General features: G+C 43.9%; 2 protein-coding genes and 2 long non-coding RNA genes across 4 annotated transcripts; 3 read left to right on the top strand and 1 right to left on the bottom strand.

The window, feature by feature from the left end:
* Positions 1 to 2,037: 2,037 nt before the first annotated feature.
* LOC135306608 (uncharacterized) lies at positions 2,038 to 25,978 on the bottom strand. Its single transcript, XR_010367398.1, has 3 exons — positions 25,677 to 25,978; positions 3,983 to 4,204; positions 2,038 to 2,172 (listed from the first exon to the last, which is right to left on the bottom strand). It is a non-coding gene; the product is annotated as an uncharacterized LOC135306608 (long non-coding RNA).
* LOC135306605 (D(1)-like dopamine receptor) lies at positions 8,050 to 11,966 on the top strand. Its single transcript, XM_064430866.1, has one exon. It carries the CDS (start codon positions 8,544 to 8,546, stop codon positions 9,849 to 9,851), a length of 1,308 nt encoding a protein of 435 aa, XP_064286936.1. The 5' UTR covers positions 8,050 to 8,543; the 3' UTR covers positions 9,852 to 11,966.
* On the top strand, positions 21,286 to 21,635 carry LOC135306607 (uncharacterized). The gene is made up of 2 exons (XR_010367397.1): positions 21,286 to 21,406; positions 21,528 to 21,635. It is a non-coding gene; the product is annotated as an uncharacterized LOC135306607 (long non-coding RNA).
* FGFBP3 (fibroblast growth factor binding protein 3) lies at positions 22,242 to 24,062 on the top strand. Its single transcript, XM_064430867.1, has 2 exons — positions 22,242 to 23,065; positions 23,367 to 24,062. The coding sequence occupies exon 2, from the start codon at positions 23,434 to 23,436 to the stop codon at positions 23,926 to 23,928; it is 495 nt and encodes a 164-aa protein (XP_064286937.1). The 5' UTR covers positions 22,242 to 23,065; positions 23,367 to 23,433; the 3' UTR covers positions 23,929 to 24,062.
* Positions 25,979 to 26,684: the final 706 nt, after the last annotated feature.

Genomic DNA, 26,684 nt, shown 5'->3' with positions numbered 1-26,684 from the left:
CTATCCTTTGAATATGCCAGCTGAACTGCTTGTGGAACACTTTGTATGCTGCTTTAGTCAGAAGAAACCATTAACAAAGATGAACTAATTAAGCTTTTTTTGTTAGCTAAAGCTTTCTAATTAAGGTTTTGCTGTAACTAAGATGGCAGGCTTTTTGTTCTCCACTGTGATTCGGGTCATCTCAGACACGTGGAGACTGATCACTCTGCCTGCTGAGGGAACAGACACCCTGGGTGCCACAGAGGCTCTCTTGCCTTTGCCAGTGAGAAGTTCAGGTTTAAGGAAACACTCAGACCCAGAGAGCGCCTGTGTTCATTCTCAACAGTGTTCATTGTTTACCTGGATGCTCTGTGGCAGTGTCATTGAACAGACCTCAGTGATTTCATTAATGCAGCAGAGGCAAAGCAGTACCAGATATTAAACAGGCTGAGCAAAATGGAGACTGGCCCTGAGGGGGTAACACAGGGCTGGCCTGTGGTGCACCCATTTCAGTCACTGCAGCAGGGGTAGCTGGTAATCGTGCCAGGGGTTCCAGAGGATAGCACATTGTGCTGCACAAAATTAGACTATTTGGTTCGTTGGATTTGCATTGATTTCCACCTCCAGAACTGCTGTGGTTTAATCCCAGACAGCAACTAAGGCACACAGCCATTCACTCAATGTCCCCATGGGATGGGGGGTGTAAAATGAGGAAATCCATAGGCTGAGATAAAGACAGTTTAACAGGTAAAGCAAAAGCTGTGCACAAGCAAAACAAAGCAGGGAATTAATTCAGCACTTCCCATTGTCAGGCAAATGTTCAGCCAATTCAGCTCAGTCTGATTTGAATGAGCAAGGATGAGCAGGTATTCTGTAGAGTGTTGTGAACAAACCACAGGGAAGAAGTGGGACTAAATAGCAGATTATGAATGAGGAATCTGTAATTTATAGTTTGTTCCCAAAGACTGAGAAACAACACTAATCTGTTAAAAAACCCAAACAACAAACTATATAACTAATAAGGCAATGCCACTAACTTCTTATTATCAAAAGGACAACATAACAAGGATTCAAATATTAGTCTAACTCTTTTGCAATCAATGCTGCTAACTGAAATACTCACTTAACAGGTACACCATTACCAATACGTAGCTGATAGTTTCTCAGAGCTGTTTCATTACTTCTGTAATTAAAATATGGAATGGCTTCCTCAAATCAATGCGTAGGAAGAGCTGTACCCCAGGGCTCCCAAAACCTCAGATGTCCTTCTGTTTGCAATATAGTTGTGATCTGTGGCAGTTCGCTCCCAAGGCTTTCACTTCTTTGGAAATGCTGCTTTGGAAAGAACATCTTGCACCCCACTAATAGCAGTTTGCACTTTTAATACAAAGCCCTCTGGACAAGATCTCATCGCAGAGTGTAACTAACAATTAATTAAGTTGTTTGGCAGACTCCTGCACACTGAAAGCTTCTCCTTGGCACACTCCCAGTCCTGCTGCAGTCCTAGAATTAAATTACACTGTCCGTGGATCAAACACTCTGTATATCTGTATTAAGGCAGTTCAGTCTGTATTACTTTGCTTGTGTATGTTTATGCTTGTGGTGGTTCAAACAGTGCCAAAACCACCCTGAGCATTGCTATGGGCTAAGCTGTAGCTGTCATTGCTCTGTTAGGCACCAGGAACCTTTCCAGGTTAGTGACAGTCACTGGAAGACTCTCCTTCCATGTAACCTCCATGTTTCCCACTGCCAGACAGGGCTAATTAGATGATATACCTATATATAGACTTCTGTTTCCTTCTGGCTCACCATCAAAATACAGAAAAGCAAAGACTCCAATGTATCCAAATGTTCCTGGTTTAAATGTCATTAAATCCATATGGACAGAGAGTTACCTAGAAATCATCCTTATCTGAAACCAGGTTAACATAGAAAAAAACAGAAGTATTTATTACTACATCCAAAACAGATTTGTAATCACACAGGTTCTTAAGAGTGTAGAAGATATTAATGAAAGAAATTTAAAATCTACTTCTGTTATGATCCAAAACCCTTTTGCTTTCCTCTTTCTATCCAGTTAACCATTTCAACACTTACTTACCTGATCCACAGTCTCTGTCCATGTCTGCCAGAAACCTCATGATGTGTTTACAGAGACTTCAAGTTTTCTCTTCCTTTTTGTACAAATTCACCCTTTGAGATTCACAAAAATGGGCAGAGAACAGACACAGATGAAGCAGAAGAAAAGGAACAAGTAAGTGTCAACAGGCAACACAGGACCTCATGTTTCTCAGCCTGAGATTGTCACTTGCTCAGGCAGTAGCTCTGTGTTCTTAGGGGAGGCATATTTTTGGGATGAAGTGAAAAGGGGTTCACTGTAAGGAGGAGATCTGAGCCCATTTCTCCTGTCCCTGAGAACATTTTGGCCAGTTGTTTTCCACCTACCTGTTTTGGGTTTATATAACAAATAACAAATTCAGAGGAACAAGAACTGTGTTGCCTCTTACATATTTCATCCACTAATTTTGAATCACATATACTTCTTGGTTTTGAAGCTTTTAAAAACTTTCTGGTTTTTAGGCAGAGTAGCAGCATGGTTCTTAGCCTACAGCAGTACCTATTTTTTGTGAGACTTCATTCATCTGCAGGGATTTTACTTTGCACTTTTCCTACCAACATATATGGTCACGTGCAATGAGAGGGTTTACTTTTCTAAAGTTAATATCTTGTTGATAAACATTTGTTAGTTCTCCCCAGTGGTGATGACAACAAATTCCTGTCTTGTGCTGTTTGCTTACTGTGTCATTAATACAGATAAAATCACTTCTATGGCTGATACAGCAAAAGCAGGAAGAAAAGTAATACGTGGGAATTGTTCTTTTTTTTTTTTTTGCCAAGTCATATTTGATTTATATTCTGTAATGAAATTTTAAAATAATGTTGTAATACACTTTGGGGGCTATGAGAACAGGAGTCTGTCTTTGCATTCTCCAAACACATACTCTTCATAAGGTAAGTTCACATCAAATATTTAGGAATAATCTGGTTGATCAGATTTTAATTTGCCCTGGACCTACAGATGCTATGTATGAACATACAACATGATTCTAAAATGTTGCTGAGACTGAGTATCAGGATCTGGGTGCTTTTGAATTCTGTGTGATAAATTTAGTCACAAGAGAAGTCCTCTAAGAAAAAAATCCCACTAAGATGAAACTTGAAAGAGTCATTCCTTCTGAGCTCAGTGAGAGCTGAAAAGGGCTTAGCACTAGTTACACATGAAAACTTTTAACTGGATTGTATTATAAATTATTTTCTTAAGATATGACCAGTGTAGAAGCTTTCAAACCTTTCATAGAAAGTTGAAGAAATTGTTACAGAATGTACAAGAGCAAATGAGTGAACAGTTTCAGTGACGATATTGGTATGAATTGGTCTTATGGATGAAAAATAACCTAATTTTTTTTGCCATGGTTTTTTTTTTGCCATTACTGTCCTAGCAATTCTGTTGGTTTCATAGCACATGAAGCTGGAAGATAGATACAGGAATAAATAGCTGGAAGCAAGAGCTGCCTACCCCAGTTTACAAAGCACTGCTTGTGAATGTTGAACCAGGTCCGAAATAATAGCAAAAAGGAGTTTATCCTTAAAAGAACAAGTCTCCCTTATCTTGAGCAAACAGAATAAGAGGGAGTGGTTGGAAAGTTGGAAAGGGTAAGGTTCAATTTGCTGCAGTGTGTTTAAGCTACACTTAACTGGCAGACAATCCCTCAGGAAATGCTGCAGCCAGGCACAGCCAGTAGGAGTAGGACTAATCACAGGCAGTGCAAAAGTGGAGAAACTTTTAAAACGTATTATTTATTAAGGACACTTGTAAATTATATTTGCTGAGAAACATTTTCTATTTGTACAAACCAATATGCAACATTTGGCATCATAGATGGACAGGAATGAGGGAAATGAGAAAAAAAAAAGGCGTATATTTACTATACAGAAATATCACCTTCTAATTATGCAGTGTTTCATCCTACACATATCCCGAGCTATTTTCCAGACACCACTGAGAGCTTGTGTTGCTGAATTATTCTATAAGGTTTTTTCATGTTATGCTGATCAGTGAAGTATCCCAATCCCACACTGCTGTTAATGTAGCTATCAGATGATCACATCTCCCAGGTGCTAGGAAGATTTCCAGCTTGCTCATAGGCTCTGTTTCACTAAATCTCTGAAATAAATGAACACAAAACAAAACACAATGTTGTGGCTGTCTGAAATTCTGACCGCATACTAAAAACTGACACCACTTCCCAAAGTTTGTTATAATAATTCTCTCCCATTTGGACAAGATCTCAGAACTGAATTAACTATTTAATTAACCACTTTGGTATTATATTCATTTGGCAAAGCAGAAATGCTGACACTGGATCAATGTGGCTGCAGCCTCCAGTCACTGCCTGTATGAGTACACACAGCATCAGTGACACTTGGCACTGACCCTGCACACAGCATCAGTGACACTGGGCACTAACCCTGCACACAGCATCAGTGACACTTGGCACTAACCCTGCACACAGCATCAGTGACACTGAGCACTAACCCTGCACACAGCATCAGTGACACTGGGCACTAACCCTGCACACAGCATCAGTGACACTCACACTGACCCTGCACACAGCATCAGTGACACTTGGCACTAACCCTGCACACAGCATCAGTGACACTGGGCACTAACCCTGCACACAGCATCAGTGACACTGGGCACTAACCCTGCACACAGCATCAGTGACACTGGGCACTAACCCTGCACACAGCATCAGTGACACTGGGCACTAACCCTGCACACAGCATCAGTGACACTGGGCACTAACCCTGCACACAGCATCAGTGACACTCAAACTAACCATGCCCACAGCATCAGTGACACACTGACCCTGCACACAGTATCAGTGACACTTGGCACTAACCTTGCACACAGCATCAGTGGCACTGGGCACTAACCCTGCACACAGCATCAGTGACACACTGACCCTGCACACAGCATCAGTGGCACTTACACTAACCCTGCACACAGCATCAGTGACACACTAACCCTGCCCACAGCATCAGTGGCACTTACACTAACCCTGCACACAACATCAGTGACACAGGGCACTAACCCTGCACACAGCATCAGTGACACTCACACTGACCCTGCACACAGCATCAGTGACACACTGACCCTGCACACAGCATCAGTGACACTTGGCACTAACCCTGCACACAGCATCAGTGACACACTAACCCTGCACACAGCATCAGTGACACTTGGCACTAACCCTGCACACAGCATCAGTGACACACTAACCCTGCACACAGCATCAGTGACACACTAACCCTGCACACAGCATCAGTGGCACTCACACTAACCCTGCACACAGCATCAGTGACACTGAGCACTAACCCTGCACACAGCATCAGTGACACACTAACCCTGCACACAGCATCAGTGACACACTAACCCTGCACACAGCATCAGTGGCACTCACACTAACCCTGCACACAGCTCCCAGGCACAGAGCAGAGCCTGCCATTCCCCCAGCCAGCTGTGGCACCACAGCACATGCAGTGCCCTTCCAGCAGGCACCTTGAGGCTTGGGTTGAATTATCATGTCCTGTCTGAGCACTAGTTTTAACCTGCCTCAGTGGTCCAGCCGGCATGTCAGTGAACTAGACTGAGGAATGAGCTCCAAATGCAGTCATAGTAAACTCCTAAAGGCTCAATTTTAATTTCTGAATCAGGGCTCCTTTAATCATATGTGCTATAAAACATGTGAGCACTTAGTCTAGGATGAGGTAATTTTACAAGGGAAAAGTAAGACAAAAAGAAAGAAAGGGGAAGGAGAAGGAAACTGATTTTGGTTTCTTATATAAATCTCTTCTTGGAGGGAGAGAGATTTTAAATGCAGCGATTTCATTTAAAAATCATACAGTACCAAGCCGTTATATACATATTGCAATATGTCTTACATATATTCTCTGGATAAGTTTATATTTTTCACAGATGGAACAAGCTTGCAAGTTTTCTGAAGTCATGAGAGGCTGGTTTATCCATTCCATCAGTATTTTTTCCATTATTTTGCCCAGAACTTTCCTGTTTTATCCCAAGTAAGATAAATTCAAGAAATAGTTAAAATCAAAGCTTACAGCATTTGCAACTCCCTTCACACACTATTTTTCACATAGTGTTGTGTTTTCCCCTGTGTTTTTCTTTTCTCCCTCTCCCATAAGCTTACACTTCACTCCTTCCAACCCAATGTAGGAATAAAAGCAGGGCAATGCTTCTATTCCTGTCTTTGCCACTGACTCACCATACAGTTTCTTAAGCATTTACATTTTCCACTTGGATCCTCTGGTATCTAAGAAGATGATTGTGTCTGTTAATGTTTTCTTCATGGTAAGAGCATTCACAATGTCTCTCTGTGCAGATTATCTTGTGTTTAGTAAGGGCTGAGTCCACACTACAACCTTCCTATCAGTGAGGATGTTAGTAGGGGTTCTGACTACAACCTAGATGCCTACTTTAATTACAGGAATCAGAAATGTATCTTTTGAGATTGGTCAGTCAGATTTTACTTCAACCAACAGCCACAAAATTTTGAGGTGGGGCACTCACATATATGCACACAAAACAGCATCATCATATACACTCTCCTTTATAATGCATGCTAAAAAGGAGCCAGAAGTACTCACAGAGCATAATGTGATCCTGGGAACAGGAGATACACAGAGTTATTTTAATATGGAGAATGCTGGCTACATTGTGCTACAGAGCCCTGCAGCACTACTGTCTGCTGAATATGCAAAAGCTTTGCTCTTTCCTTTTCAGTGCTGTATTGCCTTAGGTCCAGCTACTGTCCCACTTACAATCCTTCACTAATATATTCTGTCATCTGGAGTCATTTAATTGATTGCTACATAAAAGTAAATGTATCAAGTCAAATTAGCAAGTGTGTAGATAATTCTTACAAACTAAGATTTAGTCCTTACTATTGGAATGAACATCAGAGATCTACTGGGGTTTGCAGATGTTGGCAAAATCCACCTATGTGGAACTGCAGATGGTTCCAAATAGGATCAAAGTGGAGATGGCTCTTATATGCCAGCCTATGTTACTTTTACAGCTCCTAGTGCTGAACGAAGTACATGTTTAATTAGAGAAGATTCTCCAGCAGTTGTTTGAATTATGAGTTAGTCTTAAGATAAACATTAACAAGAAGTGTATTACAATTTTCAGTATCATAGCAGGAATAACACAGTGGGCTGCTTAATGAAGACTGTGATGTCCAAGGCACAAAGAAAATAGGATCTTAAAAAACAGGATCAAGTGTTAACAATCTGTTATGAAATGGTGCAATCCAACTAGTTGAGCTTAAATATGCTGATTTTTTTTTTTTTACAGGGTAAGCTGCCAGCTATGCTGTTCAAGGTTTATTTAAAAAATTTCCACTCTCTCTACTAATTACCAGAAATGTCATAAGAGTATAATGGCAATCATATACTTACTGTTTGAAAATTATTTGTATTAGAACTAGTGACTTGGAGTAGTTTTAATTAATAGGCAAAGAAATAAAAAAATACCTAATATAAAAAGAAATACCTGTTTCTCCAGTCAATTAATTGCATTTATTGATATTGTCTATTAATGTCCTAATGTCTTTTTCTCATGACAGGATTAACATACAAATTATTTGAAAATGAATTTGTAGGATTATAGGATATGGCAAATAGGATTATGCCCTATTTGCATTAGGATACTTTATTGAATGTAGGCTGTAAATATGTGCTGTAATTATACACATTTATATGACATATAATAACAAACAGAAGACTGTTGAAATACATTAGAAGACACCTTTGGCTGAAAAATAAAGAGGCAGGGTTTGGATGCTGTGAACAACTTATTACCAAAATGCAGCAGATCCAAACTAGAGATCTTAGGTTTCTGTGCTTTTGGTTTAATTACATAAAAATTCAAACCAAAAAATAAGCGGCACGATACTATTTTGGTGAAAACAGATTCTGACAGCCAGATTTGAGCGCATTCCCGGAGGATGTAAACCGACACGAAGTGACATCCCGCTCGGTAACCAAGCTGAGATGTGACCGCGGTCTGCAAAAGGCGACACTTGGAGAGCGCCAGCTCCTGCCTGGCCCCGGACACTCGGACAGGTCCGGGCTGGGGACTGGGGAAGGGCGATGCTGCGGGGAGCGCTCCCCCGCGGGGCTGGAATCGCGCTCCGTCCCTTCCCGGGCGGCCCCCGCTCGGTCCCGGCGCGGCGGGACGGCCGCTCCCTCCGGGCCCCGGCAGCGGCGAGCCGGGAGGCGAGAGGCGAGGCCCCGGCAGCCGGCGGGTGAGTAGCCGGGACAGCCGGAGCCGCCGCGGGCGCGCCGAGGGCGGCGGGCAGAGATGCCCCCGCGGGCGGCCGCTCCCGCAGCTCCCGCAGCCCCGGGGGGTCCCGCCCGCAGCAGCGGCCCGGGGGGCTCGGGGCAGCGGGGCCGGCCCCTGCGCCCGGGCAGCGCCCCCGATGGGGAGCGCGGCGCTGGGGGGCGGCCCGTGGGCGCTGCGGGCACTCACCGGGTGCCTGCTGGGCGCCCTGGTGCTGAGCACGCTGCTGGGCAATGCGCTCGTGTGCCTCGCCGTCCTGCGCTTCCGCCACCTCCGCAACAAGGTCACCAACTGGTTCGTGCTGTCACTGGCCATCTCGGACCTCTGCGTGGCCCTTTTGGTGATGCCGTGGAAGGCGGTCACTGAGGTGGCTGGAGGCTCCTGGCTCTTTGGCAGCCACTTTTGTGACACTTGGGTGGCCTTCGACATCATGTGCTCCACGGCCTCCATCCTGCACCTGTGCATCATCAGCCTGGACCGGTACTGGGCCATCGCCAGCCCCTTTCGCTATGAGCGCAGGATGACGCAGCGCCTTGCTTGTACCATGATAGCCGTGGCCTGGGCTCTCTCCATCCTCATCTCCTTCATCCCCGTGCAGCTACACTGGCATCAAGCCAAGGACAGTAGAGATCCAGGCTCCTGGCTCCCTGGGACAGCCCGCTGTGATGTCAGGTTGAACCGCACTTATGCCATCACCTCCTCCCTTATCAGCTTCTACATCCCCGTGGCCATAATGATCATCACCTATACCAGGATCTACAGGATTGCCCAGGCCCAGATCCGCCGCATCTCCACCCTTGAGAGAGCAGGGGGGCAGTGGCCAGCTCCTGGCAAAGAGCCCTCCTCCTCTTTGCGGAGTTCCTTGCACAAGGAGACCAGGGTGCTGCAGACCCTTTCTATCATAATGGGAGTCTTTGTTTGCTGCTGGCTGCCCTTCTTCCTGCTGAACTGCCTGCTGCCTTTCTGCCAGCCCAGCCTGGAGGAGGACCCTGAAGGGCAGTCACTCTGTATTGGCCAAACCACCTTCAACGTCTTTGTGTGGTTTGGCTGGGCCAATTCTTCGGTGAATCCAGTCATCTATGCTTTCAATGCAGACTTCAGGAGGGCTTTCAGCAATCTCTTGGGCTGCCGGTGCTGCTGCTGTGGCACACCCCAATCCCCTGTGGAGAGGGTCAACTTCAGCAATGAGCTGGTTTCCTATCACCGTGACACCACCTGCCAGAAGGAAGGAGCTGTCCCATCGCCAGTGCCTCCTGCTGCCACCACTGCCTGGGTGCAGCCCGTGCCCCATGCCATAAACCTCCAGGGAGAGCACAGCAGTGAGGAGATGACTGTGGAGAAGAGGGCTGTGACTTCTCAGACACAGACTGCCCTCGGCAGCAGCCCCAGCAGTTGTCAAGTGCCAGCTGTTCTGCAGTTGGATTGCAAGGCAAAGCCATCCCTGTAAACTGCTGCCCCCGAACAGGACTTGGTCGGTGTGAGGAACCCCACTGCCTTGTCTCAGAGGGATGAGTGATTAATCTTCTCATGCACACAGCCACCACACAGGGAGAGTTCTCCCTGTCTCCATGTAAGCTCCCCATGCCAGAGGGATGGAAAACCCTGCTCTTACCACACAGGGGTGATAGACATATGGAGTCCATTCCTAAGGCACATAGCAGCCCCACATTTACCTCTTCCCATGGCCACCATCACCCCTTACTCACATTCATTAGACGTCTCTCAGGCATTTATTCACCCCCATTCTACGGTCAGATTTGAGGTATATATTAAGAACAGTGAGATGATTAGATCAAAGTAAAAAACCCTCATAGTTCAGGCAGCCAATCCCTTCAGAAAGTAGAAATATAATATGATCCACAAAATAAAGAGTGACTACATCATCTCTGTCAACCCATTTCACTACTTGCAAATAAGAAGATAAACAAAAGGCTGAGCAAATAGATGTTGGATGGCTTGCAGGAGAGAGAATACTGTGAAAACTATGATTGTTTCTATCTGTATAGAAGGGTTCAGCAGACATTAAGGCAATACAGTGGCATCTCATTGCCCTCTGTTTCTCTGTCCACTACTTAAAGGTTCTGCTGCTGGCCATTTAATACTGTTCTCCACTCACCACCATCCTTCTCCCATTTTTTCTGTCCCCCACCTATGATGGATTTGCTTTGATTTATCTCAGGAAGATGATGAAGATGCAATTGTCCAGAAAGAGACATAAAGAATGCTTACACTGCAAGAGCTTTCTTGGGCATTGTCTCATAAATGGTAGAGATTATATTCTTCAGAACAGTGATCTGTGCTGAAAGGACAGCAGCAGAAAAGAGACTCTGCTCCCTGTGATTTTAAACCATGTGTGGTTCTTAAATTCCTGTATGCATTTTCCCCCTCATTAGGGAAAATATGCTCGTGCTACCCTGCTCTTCTCAGGAGTGTGTCCTTGGGGAATACTTGGGTGTGACTGCAATCTGTTCTTCATGGGCTACAGTGGCAGGACAAGAGGTAATAGACCTCTTGTAAGGTAAGGAAGGTAAGGAAGACCAAGGCGAGAATTTGTAAAAACTCTCTAAGAATAAGTATAATTAAGCACTGGAGTAGATTGCCTAGGTAAATTATGACATCTCTCTGAGTAAAATGACTGTAAGCTTCTGTCAGATATGACAGTGACAATGTTGATCCTGCCTTGGGGCAGAGGCAGAGGGTAATGGTCTCTTGAGATCATCTCTAGTCCTGCCTCACTATGACAATGTGTCTCGTAGGAAGCATTCAGCTTAAGGTGTTTGGCTGTGGGGTCTTTTGCATGCAATCATCCTTAGATGTTTTCTCAAAGGCAAAAAAGATACAGATAAGAACTTTGAGATGCCATTGCTATACTTCCTTTCTTTTAGTGATTATCCACGTTTCTGAGCATTTAACAACTATTATTCAGGATGCCTAGTGCCTCCTCTGGAGAGCAGCCCTGAAATAAACCTGGTGCTGCCTTAAAAAAGTTACAAGGTGTTTTTTTGTTTTGATTCCCATTGATTAGTTTCTAGATTATCATACATGAACTGTACATGGATTCAGGTTTTAATTATTCAATTTGTATTTTCCTTGATATATTTCTTTCTTACACAAACCAGAAACACTTAAGAATGTCAGAGTCTAACTCCTTAAAAAAACCACCAACCAACCAACCAACCAAATTTATATATTCAAGCTCTAAGAGACATCTCATTCCATGCTCTCCACACTAAAACCCATCCCGGGGAGATACTGATAAACCTGACAAAAACTACCCTGAAGTGTGACTTCCCAGCTGCCTGCTACCCTCCTGTTTCTGTTGCACGACCTTCAGCTGGCTCCATCCCTCAGAGAGGAACTGTCCCTGCCCTCACACCTCCCAGCTCATGGGCAGGCACTCCTCTGGCAGTCGAGGCCACACATTAAATTATTATGCACAGGAGATTTTTTTTTTTAGTATATGTACAGTCTCATTATTAGTGATAAAAGATGTTAATTAATAGAAGAGAAAGATTTACCTTCTCCCAGTGTTTGCCCTGCTATGGGAGCTGTCTCACCCAAGAATTAGGCTCCACTTTCATCACCACTCTAAATAAAGTGGTGATGAAAGTGGTGAGGGGCAGAGTGGGTAGCAGAAATTAAGGAATTGGTATATTTGAATAATGTTTTCTCTTAAGAGCAATCAAAAATGCATGGTAGCTTCAATCTATGAAACTATATTTGTGTTAAGAATAGAAAAAGCTATTTGTGTCAGTGCTTGTGGTCATAGTTTAAATATGCTTCATTAATAGGTCAAATTGTTCCTGAAAATAAGTGTACATTTTCCTGAAGAGAAACTCCTGGTCTTTACTGCATCTTTTTAAAGTGACAGCTTGGAATTGTTTTTTGTAAGTGATGATGGAAATAATTGTTTGTAGCTAGTTGCTAATGGTTATTACTGATGTGCAGATGATACACATTACAGTCATTTACAGTAGTAAGGTCTGCTGCAGTAAGTGCAGTGTAATGATCAATACTGCAACAAATTTCAGAAATTGCATATTATAAACTCTTCATTCTCATTTTCAGTAGCATATTACTGAAGGTACTTCATATGAAACTACACCACATAGCTATTCAGACTACATCTGCTGTTGCTGATTTAATAACATATACATATTGACACTCTATGTAGTTTTATTTTCCTAGACTGAGAATCATTCTACAGATCACCCATTTCTGTGAATAGCAAATGAGCAAGACTTATTTTTCCTAATAATTTTTTGCAATGATTAACTGTGATTTCTGACCAATACTCTTCTCATGACAGGGCAAGCTACTGTGTTAGATTACACAAGATTCAATCAATATTGATAAGCGATATTAAAGATAAGAGATATTAAATCTCTTAAGATATGTGATGAGATATTGCAATTATTAGAATAAGCCAAAGTTTACTTCAGCAGAAATTAAGAGGCAAAATTATTTCCTATTTACACTATTGCAGCCACTCAAAAGAAGCATCTTTCAAAGCAAAAACTTGGCAGGGCTTTGTTATCTATTTCTGGGTCACAACTTTCTTGGTTTGGCAGGGCAAAATAAAGGTTTTTTTTTTATTAAGTAAAAGTAAAGGGGTTTTTTTAGGGAGATCTATGGCTATTCCTCAAACACACTTCTTATAATTCAGATCACCAAATCCACTTATCTACTTCTGGATTCAGCACAGTGTGTGTGAGGCATTTCACTGACTAAAAGCAGTTCATGTCCATGCCTGACAGTACCACATTTACAATACCATTAACATCACAGTGACCTAAAAATAACTTCTAAATAGCCCTGGTGCCAAAACAGTGCAACCTCACAGATACCTCATCAAAACACTCTTGTTAGCCAGTCCCTAAATGTCTGAATCAAAACACAGTTCAGTGCAGCAAAGTACAAGTGGTGGGTTTGCAATGCATACCAAATGCCTCTCCTGTTCAAATAATTCCCACTGTCTTTCCTTCTGTCAGTCTACAAAGTTCTCAACCACCTGCAGGTCTTGTTCCTTTATTATATACTTGAGATAAATACAAAATTCTTGTGGTCATGCAAAAGCTCAGGTAGTGGAGTTTATGGTCGTGCCAACTTTAGCAAATGAAGAATCCAGTGGAAATATGTTTGTAAGGAAAACAAGATCATACCTCCATTGTATGTATCACATCTCAGTTTTTTTCTTATCCCTCTGATTAGTATCAGATGCCTGAACATTTCAGTTAAACTTTCTGTGAGGACCAGCTGACCTAGGCTGTAGCAAGAGAAACCTGTTACACAACTCAGTTGTCAGAAGCATCTGTTGCTGCTTTGCTTTTGCCAAAATCATGCCTCTTGTGTTGGATTTCAGATGAGGCACCTACGCACACCATATTGAGCACATTTCAGTCACTTGGATATCAGTAAAAATTATTTTGTGAAAAAGTCTTTATTCTTCATAAACTGTTTTTCCCCTTAACTCAGGAGGCTGCAGTGGCTTTCTGGATATTAACCACCATCAGTCCAGTGCCCCTGGGCTCTGATGTACCTGAGTAGTTTCATCACCATGGTTACAGACTCCCACCACCCAACCTTATCTCATTGGAATTGTTTGACTCACTTTCCTAAAACCTCTCGCCCTTCCCACTGTAAAGAGGCACACAGTAGGATGCATGCCCTGGACATGGGCTATTCCTCAGATTTCTAGTTCTCTTAAGAACCAATTTTCATTTTCACCAAAGAAAGGCACCAAGGCCTGACTTTTTTTTCCTAGCATATTTGGCTTGAAAAACCTTACTGTAGTCCTGATCTGGTCTTGTTATTCCTTCCCAGTCCCTACTTGTGTCTAATCATTGAAGACATTTTAGAAAACCCAGGGCTTATGAATGAATTTCATTTTTCTTAAGTTGGGTCGCTACATTAAAGGAAAGCTGCCAATCAGTGGAACTACTGACAGCAGCAAATGAAGTTTGGACCAGTACTGAAGATTTTTCACATGTACATAGTACAAAATTAATGAAGATGCTAGGAAGAACGTAGGTTTATCTTCATCAACAAGAACAGAATTGCATCTTGAGACAGTTTACTTTAGGTACTGAAAAGACATTTGTAAAATTTGCAGAAACTGTTGCTGTGTTCCCTTTTTTCTTTAAAGAAAAAATTCACAGAGCTTACTTCAGTTCAACATTTTAATAGATTTTTAACTAACTAAATTCATCTTTGCTCCCACCCCCAGTGAGAACACATCACTTTTACTCTTTTCATATTTAAATCTGAACTGCCTGAATGAAGTCTATATACACTATTTCATGGGCTCACACCTGGTGATGACTTTTGCATGAAATGTGAGCAAGTTGTCTGAGCTTCTACAGTCAGAGGAAATCCAGGCCAAAGAGTCAAACGTGTCTGGAACAACTTCCTGAATCAAGTGAAGATGCCTTCTTCAGGGTGAGAGGAAAACTGGCTAGACTGACTAGCTGGTGGGGGAAAAGCCAGGGATGCAGGACAGAGAAAGGGAGTAACAAGATCCAATGGGCAAACAAACTAGTTGTAATTTTTTGCTGTTGGTAACAAAGCTGAACCAGTTAGAGATTTTAAATAAATGAATGCATAAAATAAAACAGAGTATAGAATATTTACTAATGCTAAGTCAATAACAATCATCAGAGATAACATCATGACAAATGTTCTTGGTGCACATTTGCTAACAGAAGGAAAGAAATACATAAAAGAGATGAGTTTCAAGAGATGAAATTAAGCATTGCCTCTTATGTTTTAGATTGTAGCAGAATATTAGTACTGCCAAACCACATTGTGACAATAAATTAATGGATAATGGTGATTAATAACCCTAATTTTCACTCCAAGAATGTTTACCCTGTAGTGCCAGTGCATCCAAGTTATAAATTACAGTTTCACCAGACTGATACTTCCTTGGTGTGCTGTACCAGCCCACAGCTTTTAAGCTCTTCAAGGGTTTGAAAACGCCAAACACGTGTTACCATCACAGGTAACACACAGAGCAGCTGTTACTGGGAACACAGGGCTTTGGGACTCAGCAGGTCACTGCAGGCTTCTTTCAAAAAGGGGTTGGATTTTCACTGTACCGCCGACAGCTACGCTACTCAAGAAGTGCAAAGTAGTTTGAAAGATGTTTGCAGTGGAAGCCATTTCCTTGAAGTGTGTTCAAAAGTTACTGTGATGATCCTGAGAGGCATCACCTCAGCACAGATGGGGCAAGTCCAGGGACAGGGGAATAGAGATAAAACATAATGCCTTTTGTGCTGAACTGATATCTGACAATGCAAACTGATTTTATTCGCAGCACAGGTCACTGCACTCACTGTTACCATCACTTTTGGTTTCAGATAAGCAACTGCTGTGCATTATTTGAATATGCACTAAACTTTTTTTTTAATAGAAGCAGCATTTTATTTTGCTTCTGAATAACCCCCTTTGTGAATTTAATCCTAACTTTCAGTGACAGGCAAGCTAGACAGGCAGAAAATTTGAATTGTAAATCCTTTGTTGAGCTTCAACTGTTGTTCAGTATGCCTTACTTTATAAAGCTGAAACGTGTAATTTTGGGGTGGAACAAGCTGAGCCCAAACAATGCCTCAAGTCATACTCTTCCAAATATATATTCTGCCTTTAATTGTTGCTACAACATTTCTGCTCCCCTGCAGTCCAATCATGAGAGTCATTCCTGGGAAACACACTGACACAAGATGAAGGAAATCTATATCCAGTAAAAAAACCCCAAAACCCTTGGGTGTAGAATAGTAGTACAGGGTAACATTTTCACATAATTTACTGCCATTGATTATTGACACTAATGTTTCTGCATTACTTAGCAAAATAATAATTTCCTTTCAAGAAATGCTCATTGCTGTCTCGGAGCCTCAGCTATAAGCCTTTTAGGCCCAGGGAGACCAGGATGCAGAAAGGAGAAAGCAGCTTTGACTGCCTCACAGAAGAAAAGACACAAACCTGACCCTGTGGGATGTGGAAACTCAGTGGCCTGTGTAGTGACAAGGCAAATGCAAAGGAGAAGAACATGATACTCAACTGCCTTAAGTAATTTTTACTTTCTTAGTTCTTCTTTTTTTGGTTTTCTTTGATGTTTCTTTGTTAAGGTGTACGGTTTTTAAATTTATTGGTATTTATGCAGAGTATAGTTCTACTTAAGAAACGCAATGTCAAACTCATTTGAATTTTGTAGTACAAGAGCCACCAATCATACACTGACAGAGTATATAAAGGCTTGCACAGCCTGTGTAATTCTGCTCCATAAAAATCACAGTCATTTATAGGACAGGGCCAATTTCATTGTTTGCTTGTATCTAATACACCAGCAGTCTCCCCACTATTTTGGAACTTCAGACAAAACCACAATGTAAAAATAAACATAATCCATTAAAAAATGGGGGTCCTGTAGAAAAACATCCATCTTTTAGGTACATGACATCTTTCACAATTATCTCATTTGACATTTACTTTTTGCTGTAATAGTCTACATATCAGCTCACACCATGGAAAAGCAATCTCCAGCCTTCAGCAGGTGGCAAAATAATTCAGTCCAAATAAACTGACTAACTGGGCAAGTTAAATGTCTGAACAACCTCCAGTTTCAGGAGAGGTATTTTAACATGGAGGTACACAGAAAGAACTATGCATATTGCATTTTCATCAATTACAAACAATTGACTATTTCTATTATCTTTTATGAAATTAAATTAAACCTACCAGGATGGTTTATTGTTGTAAGTTTTATAAATTTGCCATTTAGGTTTTCTGGAATTTTAACTGGAATCTGGTAGTTCAGACCTTTTCTTCTAGAAATCCTTTTTTTTTTTAATCTTGTGTTCCACAAGATAAAAAAAATTTACTCAATTCATAAGACATTTAAAATAACTCAATCTTCTGTTTACAGCTTGGTTGTCAAATAATTATGATTTTTTTTCCTCATTAAAAAGCTCTACAATTACATTTTCTAAAATGAAACCCTAACAATTTACATTTTCAGAATGTGAAGTTTGCTTGCATTTCATGAAAAGAAGAAAAGAAAGAAGCAGTCCCACCCCTGTGAGTTATCTCAGTGGTCTGTGCAACGTTTCCTGCCCTGTGTGGTGGATGGGGGATCAGCTCATGCCTAGTCCAGGTGTTCCATCCCCAGCAGACTGCTCTCCTCGTGCTGTGCCTGCTGCTGCTGCAATAACAACGTGCTCACACCATCTGATATAAGTGTTCCCTGATAATATTTTAATAGATCATCTCCTGCATCACTTTAGCTCCCCACACCCTCCTGCTCTTTAGCTACTTTTGTCACTCAAATTATGAAATAAACCTTTCCTGGCATGTTGGTCACCTCCACCACACTGCAGCCAAGAAATAGTGTCAAGATGCATTTGTTGAGCTAATTTTAACACTTTACATTTCTAGAAATGTTCAGATTAAATGGGTTCCTCCAATCCTTCTGTCTGTGCCTGAAATTAGGGGACAAGGGCAGTTCCAAAGGGAGTTCTTTTTTCTTCTGCAATACTTGCAGGGTGTTTCAGTTACAGATAGGTCTGGATGCATGTTGCTACAACAAAGGGTAATGGATCTCCCACTTCTTCAAACTGACCACAGGATGACCAGCTGTGAGTTCTATGAAAGGAAATGGTCTTTATGACTAACGGAGTCCTCTGTGTAGTACTAGCTGCAATAAATTCCTTCTGTGATTTTCTTCACTATTATTTTGAACGAGCTTAAAGAATGGAAAAGGCAAAGCTCAGGTTCAGCCTTTCACAAGATGTGGAGTTTTGATCAGCTGATAGAAAAGCCTGGAGTTGTAGGGGTGTTCTTGCAGCTCCCATACCCAGCTCAACAAGGGGCACTGTCAACACTGAGGTCAGTCTGTTCATTGCACAGTGAAGAGTGAAGGTAGGAAATAGTGGTCATGTGGGCTCCCTGCTAATGGAGGCAACAATGGCTCTTTGACGAACATCTGAGAAGCAGAAATGAAAAAGCTTTCCAAGATTGTTTATGAGGGCAAAGAATAAGCATGGCAACCTTTTTATGGCTGATAAAGCAGCATCCTCACAGTGGAAAGCAGATTACAGAAGAGAACGTTTAAGAGGTGGCTTCTTAAATATGAAAAATAACATACTTTAAAAAAAGTAGCATGCAGTTATGCATTTCTAATCAGAAACACAACAATCTGAGTTGAGAATATCCAAGTCACCTAAAGAAAGGAATATATACACGGTGCGAGGAACAAAGCAGCTCCTGTGGAGCAAAGGAACCATACCAAAAACTCAATTCTCTAAGATTTCCTGACCTGGGTGGAAAACAAGGCAAATGACTCAGACCAGCTCGTGGAAAAGCCTGCAGGAATGCAAGATGAAAAAGATGGTAGATATGTGGAAGATTTTCTCTTTAAGCAGATGAATTGAGAAGAAAATGTATTCTGGGATGATTCTGAAGTGCAATGTCCTGGCTTCCAAGAGAGCAATCATCAGCAGCACAATCTGCTGACTGAAGGATAGGGATATGGATAATTTCAAACCAATTCTGTATCATTAAAACTTATTTATAAATCTCGTGATCAACACTATGCAGTTTCTTTAACTTTTCTACCATTTTGCAAAAAGCTACCCCTGGAATGAAAGGTTGGGTTTTAAATTTCAGTTGCACTTTGTTGTCAGGGAATGAAAGAAGCAACACACAAACATGTCAAAAACCTGGACAAAGGCATCAGTCTGACTGTAGAGAAGTGCTTAAATAGGATCTAAAGGTAATTGAGAAGGTCAGCCTACCTCCCTGCAGACACATGAAATATGATGTTATCCTCTTGAGCCAGTACCAAGAAATTGGAAGACTGATGGCTCAAATAAGGTTAAACACAGCTATGGGCTTGTGTATTTAAACCATTTCAGTTTATGAATCATAAACATTGTTTACACTACCCACTTCTCTGAAAAGGAATTTATAATTACAAGCCTGGAAACTGTGACTACTTTCCACTCGTAAAACAAAACTGTTTTGCAATCATTTGCAGTTGTTGCTGCAATCCTAGAAGCTAGAATAAGAGAAACTGATATTATTATTCATAGGGACCAGAGTTTTTACAAAATATATATTATATAAAATATAGATATTTTATAGTTTATATAAAAGATAATCATTTATATAAAATTTATAAATGATTAATTCAACTGAATTTTTACAGATCAAAACCCTGAAGTCAAAGCCCTAACACAGTTTCCTGTGCAATGTCTTCAAAGTCTGCAAAGTGGCCTCTAAACAGAATAGAGGTTTTTCAGTTCAGAGTTAAAACCTAAAGGATAATTAATTCATTGACCAATGAAAAGTAGGATTAAGGCTATTATGTGAACTTCTGAAATAAAAAGATGCATAACGAGATAGCTTTAATCAGTGATTCATTTTTTACCATTTGCCTTCTCAGTTCTTTTCTTTGTTAGGTTAACAAGCCCCTTGTTTAAATCACCTCATCATAAACCAGGTTTTCTAGGTCTGTGATACTTTCCTTGCTCTTTTGCAGACTCAGTTCAGTTGATCTTTATCTTTTTTTGAAGAGTAACGCTTAAACTGGATACAATGCCCCATTCAAAGCCTGGCTTTAGCCCATGCCTTACTTCCTGTGTCTTATGGCTGATACCTTTATTTCTGTTTGCGCCTTTTTTGCTATTGTATGCCAGCTGTTGTCTCACATTAATTGTGGTTCCTGTAGCCTTTCATGCTTTCCTGCAGACATTACTCCATCATTTGGCTTTGTGCAGGTGTTTCAGAGCAGGATCTTGCACTGTCTCCACTGAGCTGAGTCTCACACTTTAGGCTGGTCCTGTGAGAGCCCACATGAACTTTGAATTTGGTTCAGAATCTGGACTGAAGTCCAGGTTACAGCCAACATGGTACATCTGTAACTCCTCATTGCAGAGCCCACATGGTAAAGCACACTCTCCATTTCATTTGCTCAGATGGACAGGCCCATTAACTCCCCAGGGATTTGTTTCAGGCTCTCTGCAGAGGCAAGGGAAGCATCTCTGCCACAGTGCACACTAATCATGTTTTCAAAGACAACTCCATAACCAGCTGCTTCCAGGGCTATGAAGGTTATTCTAACATAGGGGGAGAGTAGGGAAAGAGCAGTCAAAACCCAGCTACAGCAGTAACACAGACTAAGCAGATTTAAACTGCAAACACAGAACAAAAGGATACAGGGATTTTAGTAATGTAAGAAAGATCTTCCCCCCACTGTATCCCCATCAAATCCAAGAGAGAAAATTGCAGCTTGTGCAGGAAAATTCATATAAAGCAATGAGCATCAGAGACTAACACCTGCTTTACTGCAAAAGAGAAGTCACAGTCATGGAGGGAAATGTGTGTGTAAATATAGGAGCAGGAGAACATGACAAAGAATATTAAGGAAGATTAGTTATTGTACAGGTAGGCTAGAGAAATATCATTCTGGTTTATTTTCTTTCCTTAGCTCCTGAAGTTTAATGACTTGTATGAGATGTAAAGTAAATTGTCCAAAAAAATATAACAGCAATGTGCTCATTAAAACACACAGTACTATTTTCCTCCAAAGCTGATACACTTAGGATAATCTACTATAAAAATTCTCTCAAACATATTAGCCAACTCCATTTCACACTGCATAAATGGCAGCTAGAATGTGAAAAATGGACAGAGATCTCAGTGCAATAATATATAATAATTACAGGTGGTCAGTACTTAATTTGAAAGCAACTCCAACATTTGGTGAACTAATACGTTAAGGCACATGATGTGCCTCGTGCTCACTGGAGCCATAAAAGATTTTAAAAGTCACAATGCAGTCTTTTATGATGCCTCATGGTACCCACAGCCCTCAGTCAGATGCCAAGATTCCTCCTACAGCCCATGGGGAGTCCTCAGCACCCATGAAAGTGAAATACACGATGTGGCATGCTGAGAAAGGAGCCACACAGCTACCAGCCACATCAGCCTTTCCTTCAGAGATAGGTTTGTAACTCCAGGCAAGTCCTCTTGGTTGTAAACCCTCTCCTATGGTTTGTTGCCCAAGATATTTTATTTCCTTCTCATGCTCCTCTCTCCTCTGCTGTTTCTCTCCCACTCAAACAAGGATCCAGGCAGAGCTCCAACTATGCAACGCAGTTAGGAAGTGGGAGAGCTACCTGAAAATGTTGCCCCATCCCTGAATTAGAGAATCCCTCCAGCAGTCATCCTCTCAGCCTCTGCAGGTGTCCTTCATTTTTAGGACTTATGGCACAGGAAGATCAGTGAGTCAATACCAACCGCTGTCATCCACGGAGTCATGTCATAGGATGGTTTGGGTTGTGAGGGACTTTAAAGATCTCCCAGTTCAGCTCCTTCAACAAGCTGGGACATCTTCAACCAGATCAGATTGCTGAGAGCCCATCCAGCCTGGCCTCAAGTCTTTCCAGGGATGGGACATCTACATCCTCCCAGGGAAACCGGTTCCAGTGTCTCACTACACTCATTGTAAAAAAATGGCTTCTTTATATCTATCTAAATCTGCTCTCTTTTAGTTTAAAACTAAAAGAGAGTGTTGCTGTCACAACAGGCCCTGCTAAAAGTTTGTCCCCATCTTTCTCCTTTTTGCCACAGGAGAAGTCTTCCAGCCCTCTAACTATTTTATTGACCCTCCTCTAGACCCACTCCCATGGGTCCATTCCTGTCCTGTGCTGGGATCCCAGAGCTGGATGCAGTGTTCCAGCTGGGGCCTGGCAGAGCAGAGCAGGGGGGCAACATCCCCTCCCTCACCCTGCTGGCCACGCTGCTTTGGATGCAGCCCAGGACACGTTTGGCTTTCTGGGCTGTCACTGCTCATTGCTGGGTCACATCCAGCCCCGCATCCATCAGCACTCCCAAGCCCTTCTGGGCAGGGCTGCTCTTGATCTGTTCATCCAATACTGCGAGGGCAGGAGGGAGCTGCTGGTAACTGGGGGCCTGCCATGGTTGAGTGACAGGGTCAGAACAACAAAGAGTTTGGAACAGATGTGCAAACTACATCACCACCCGTGAAACAGAAGTACATGTGGGTTTTGAGATCCTAATTATGAAAAGAGATTTCTGAAACTGGTGTCTGATATCCCATCTCCAAAGATGCAGCAACATAAAGGTTATGTCTATGTGCTCTTGAAACTTCTGGCATTTTTTAAAACACACCCTAGAGAGAAGACTCTTACCACATTTAAAAAAGAAAAATCCTAAATAATCCACACTGATATTCTACTTCCTGAGCGAGAATCCCTTTCAACTCCATCAATTGCAAAGGAAAATAAATAAATTTTCTCCGATGCACCAGGCGCACGCCCATTGTCCCCAGGGTCCCGGCGGATGCCCGCACAGGCAGCTGCCGCAGCCCAGCTCGGCTCGCATTGTCCCTGCCCAGCTCGGAAGGGGGCCCCGGTTGCGGGATGGTTTTGTGGCACCGGCGAGCGGCTTCCTCGAACAAAGCGCGTCCCGCGATTTCCTGCCAGCCGCTGCCGTCGGGGCGCGTCGCTCCCGCCGTGTCCCCGCGGCGGGGGCCGGGGAGGGGCATCGCTGGGGGCAGTCCCCGAGCATTGATAACCCCGTGCCGGGCCCGCGCGGCAGCCGGGAGCGCCTGTCCCGCACCGCCACGCACCGCACGGCGCCGTGAGTGCCCCGGGACACCGGGATGCGGGAAAACCGGGGGCGGGGGAAGGGACGGGGCTGCCCCTAGACGGGTCTGATGCCGCTCGCAGCCGCACGATGGGCTCCGGCTGCTGCCGTCCAGTCACGGCTTCCTGGCCGGCGTGGTCCCGGGACGGAGCTGCCGGATGGACGGACACGAACTAAAAGCCCGGGGGTTACGAGTCCGGAGGGATGAGCCCGCTCCGCGCGGGGCTCGGGCTGGCGCGACCCCGGGGGCTGCGGTGCCGCCGGGGCAGCGCCGCCACGCTCCGTGTGTCCGCAGGGCGCGGGAGATGCGGCGGGAGGGCGAGCCCCGCGCCGGGCCGCGCCGTCGCTGAGGCTCGCCGAGGATGCGGCTGCCGCTGGCGCTGCTGGCCCTGGCCGCGCTGGGGGCCGCCGGCGGCGGCGCGGGGCGGGAGGAGGCGGAGGAGGCGCGGGCGGGGCGGTTCTCCACGCCGGAGCAGCAGCGCTGCCGCTGGGAGCTGCGCTCGGCGGCGGCGGCCAGCGAGCTGCGGCTGAGCTGCCGGGCGGCGGGCGGCGGCGCGGCGCGGAGCTGCACCTACCGCGGGGAGCCGCGGCGCTGCCCGGCCTTCGGCGCCCGCCCCTGGCAGTACTGGCGGCAGATCCTGGCCCGGCTGCGGCGGCGGCGGCCGCACCCCTGCGCCCCGGCAGCGCCGCTCCGCGCCCGCCTCTGCGGCCCGGGCCGGGCGCCGCCCGAGGCGCAGCTGCGCCTGCTGCCCGAGCCCGGCCCCGGCCCGGAGCCCTCCGAGCAGCCGGCGCACTCGTACTGCGCTGAGCGGTGGCACTCGCTGTGCAGCTTCTTCGTCGGCTTCTGGGAGGGCTGAGCCGCTCCGGCCGCCCGGGCTCCGCAGCCCGACACTCCCGCGCTCGCTGCTCTCTGCCACCGCCGCCGGTGCCCCCCGACTCTGTCCGCTCCCCTTTTCTAGTCCCCAATAAAGCGGTAACTATTTTGTGACAAGAAGCTCGCGTATTTTGTCTCGTCAAAGCCCCGTGACACCTGCGGCGCTGTTCCGGGGTGTGACTGACCCGGGTGAGAGCCCCTGGGCACCGCTCGTGCATTCAAGCACGTTAACTTTTTTCAAGGGACATAAATACGAAGACACAGCTGTTCCCTCCCCAGAAACAATTTCTATGAGCCTAAAGTTTAAAGTTACACTGGAATCACCTAAGTAGAAAACCATACGTTTATACTAGAATAAGAAATGACTGAGACCTCACTGAACAGTAAGTCCTAGAAAAACCTTTCTTGCTCACAGAGATTTCATAAGCTACATGTTTCCCACAGAACAGTTGGGCAACTACCTCCAAACAAGAACTTGAACAGAGCTGGATGAGAAACCAGCTGTGAAAAGAAAGGTTGAGAAACTCAGAAGCATCTAGGTACAGGAACAGGATTTAGGAGATGAATGATATTTCACCCAGCTAATGGCATAGTGTTGAAATAGCAAAGTTATTTTACCAGGGGAAAGAGGGCTTGAGATACTTTATCCACACAAAATGGGGTACATTTTGGTAGGAAAGCTAAAGTTTCCCTCAGCTGTCTGGGGTCCTACACAGCCCTAGACATCTGCCTATGACCAGGAACAGCTGCAGACTCTTTCTGTACAGTTTTAAGGATGGCTGTAAGGAGACCACTAAGAAGTGATCAGGATCTTCCCAGTGGCTCCCACAAGCATCTAGCCTGTTGCATGCAGCTTAGTGCCAAGACAATTTCCTTTACAGCAAATAGCTGGATAATGCTCTATGCAAACACTATGCAAAAGCTTCATCATCACTGAATGTGACTTGGATGACTGTTTTTTAATGACTGCTCACTTTTCCTTCATGTGCCTACCACCCAAGCAGCCACAGAGCAGGCTGCTGGCCAGAGCATTGCACAGTACCTTGAGATAATGCTCAGCTTTGTTTTACTTCCATGGCCCCAGTATAGGAGCTTTGTGCAGTGCTGCTAGGGCTTGTATTTCTCACCATCAGATGCAAAGGTGGAACACCATGGCAACCAAGCTGATTATCCACATCACTCTGCATTTAAAAACCCAGCTAGGAACTCTGAAGAAATTCATTGTTTACCCAAGAGAGAGAAGAAAGAAGAGGATCCCTTACTTTATGTTTAACCACAATATTTCCCTGAGTTTCAAAATAGCTCAAAGTCTTCCTTTTAGCACCACTAACTAATAAAATACAACAACCCAAGACACTATTAATTGCATTAACTGTGGCTAATGACACCAAAGCCTAGTGCTGAATAGCAAACAAATACTCAGTTTTTCTACTGACAACCTGATCTGCAGATCCCAAAGACTGGGAAACCGTAGGAGATCCTCAGATTTGTTTTTTAGGGGGAAGACCATGGCTTTTTGATTCCTATCTCAACATTTTCATCCTCTCCCATGATTGGATAACACCACCAGCTAAGGCAACAAAACCAGAAACACTTTGTAGACAAGATCTTCACTTCCAACAGAAACAATTCCTTTTAGTCCTGTGGCAGCTCCACAAGATGTACTCATTACACTTCCCACCCCAGGATTCAGTTCAGCTCCCCAGCACACACTCTGCAGCCACCCTTTACCTCTGCTCTCCCACTGCAGCTGTGGCAGTCCTTCACCACTGCTCCAGGTCCTGGCTGGGCTGGCTCTGTCATCACATCCTCACTGTCCTCAGCAAGAAGAGCCAGGGTGGCCAACCTGGCAGGCCCAAACCCTGACTGTTTATCCCTGATAAACTCCTGGCTCCCAGAGGAAGGTGCTGCTGGGAATAATTAACCTTTCCCATATGCAGCTGCTGCTTGGGTTGTCATTACAAGGGTGCTGCCAGCTGATGTATCAGGACACTAGGTCTGTTTTTCAAGGAAAAGCATAAGCTACGTTTAAAAAAAAACCCCAAATGATGGACATTTTAGGTTCTGGAAATTAATTTTGGGAGCTGTAACTCAGAAAGTTTTCAGAGGCAAAAAAAAAAATAAAATCATCTTTGTACCATATTTCACACAGCATTGTTTTCTTTCCTCTGGCTGCTGAGTTCATCTCTGTATCTGGAGGTTCCAACAGAACCTTGAAGGCTGGCAATACCATTTCCTGATTTTGCTTTGGAGAAAAATCAGTGATGCTGAATCTGGGCATACAATTAGTGTGTCTGGCTTTAATTGCTCCCCTTGTATGTAGAAAGGCCTTCATCCTATTAAATAGCACTAATCTCTCTTTCACCACCTTCTGATTTTGAAGGAACAATTAGAAGGTGACACTGTAATTTGCAAGGTTAAAGAAGGCAGTAAGCTGTCTTGCTGCATGTAGCAATTCTTTCCTGTAAAGTGACATCAAAAATTAATAAATGGAATGGATTTACTCTTTCATCACTGTCTGAGCAGAGCTTCTCCCACAATGGATTTGGAGTTGCAGATCCCAGACTTTGAGCAGTTCAGTCTTTTGTCCCAGTCCACAACAGGAATTACTCTTTCCTGTGTTCTGCACTAGGCACTTCCTTCTGGAAGATTCTGATTTTCCCTCTCGGTCTTTATTCATTACTCTGAATTCAGAGGTTCAGCAAGTGAAATCTGCTCAGGCAGTCACAGCTCAGCCCT

The sequence above is a fragment of the Passer domesticus genome, chromosome 8 (genome assembly GCF_036417665.1).
Source record: "Passer domesticus isolate bPasDom1 chromosome 8, bPasDom1.hap1, whole genome shotgun sequence".
NCBI lineage: Eukaryota > Metazoa > Chordata > Aves > Passeriformes > Passeridae > Passer > Passer domesticus.
The sequence above is the reverse complement of the archived record's forward strand: the minus strand, read 5'-3'. Positions and strand labels throughout refer to the sequence as shown.

What these genes read in the sequence shown, in the direction of transcription:
- LOC135306605 (XM_064430866.1), top strand. Translation starts at nt 8,544, where the DNA reads ATGGGGAGCGCGGCGCTGGGGGGCGGCCCGTGGGCGCTGCGGGCACTC.
- FGFBP3 (XM_064430867.1), top strand. Translation starts at nt 23,434, where the DNA reads ATGCGGCTGCCGCTGGCGCTGCTGGCCCTGGCCGCGCTGGGGGCCGCC.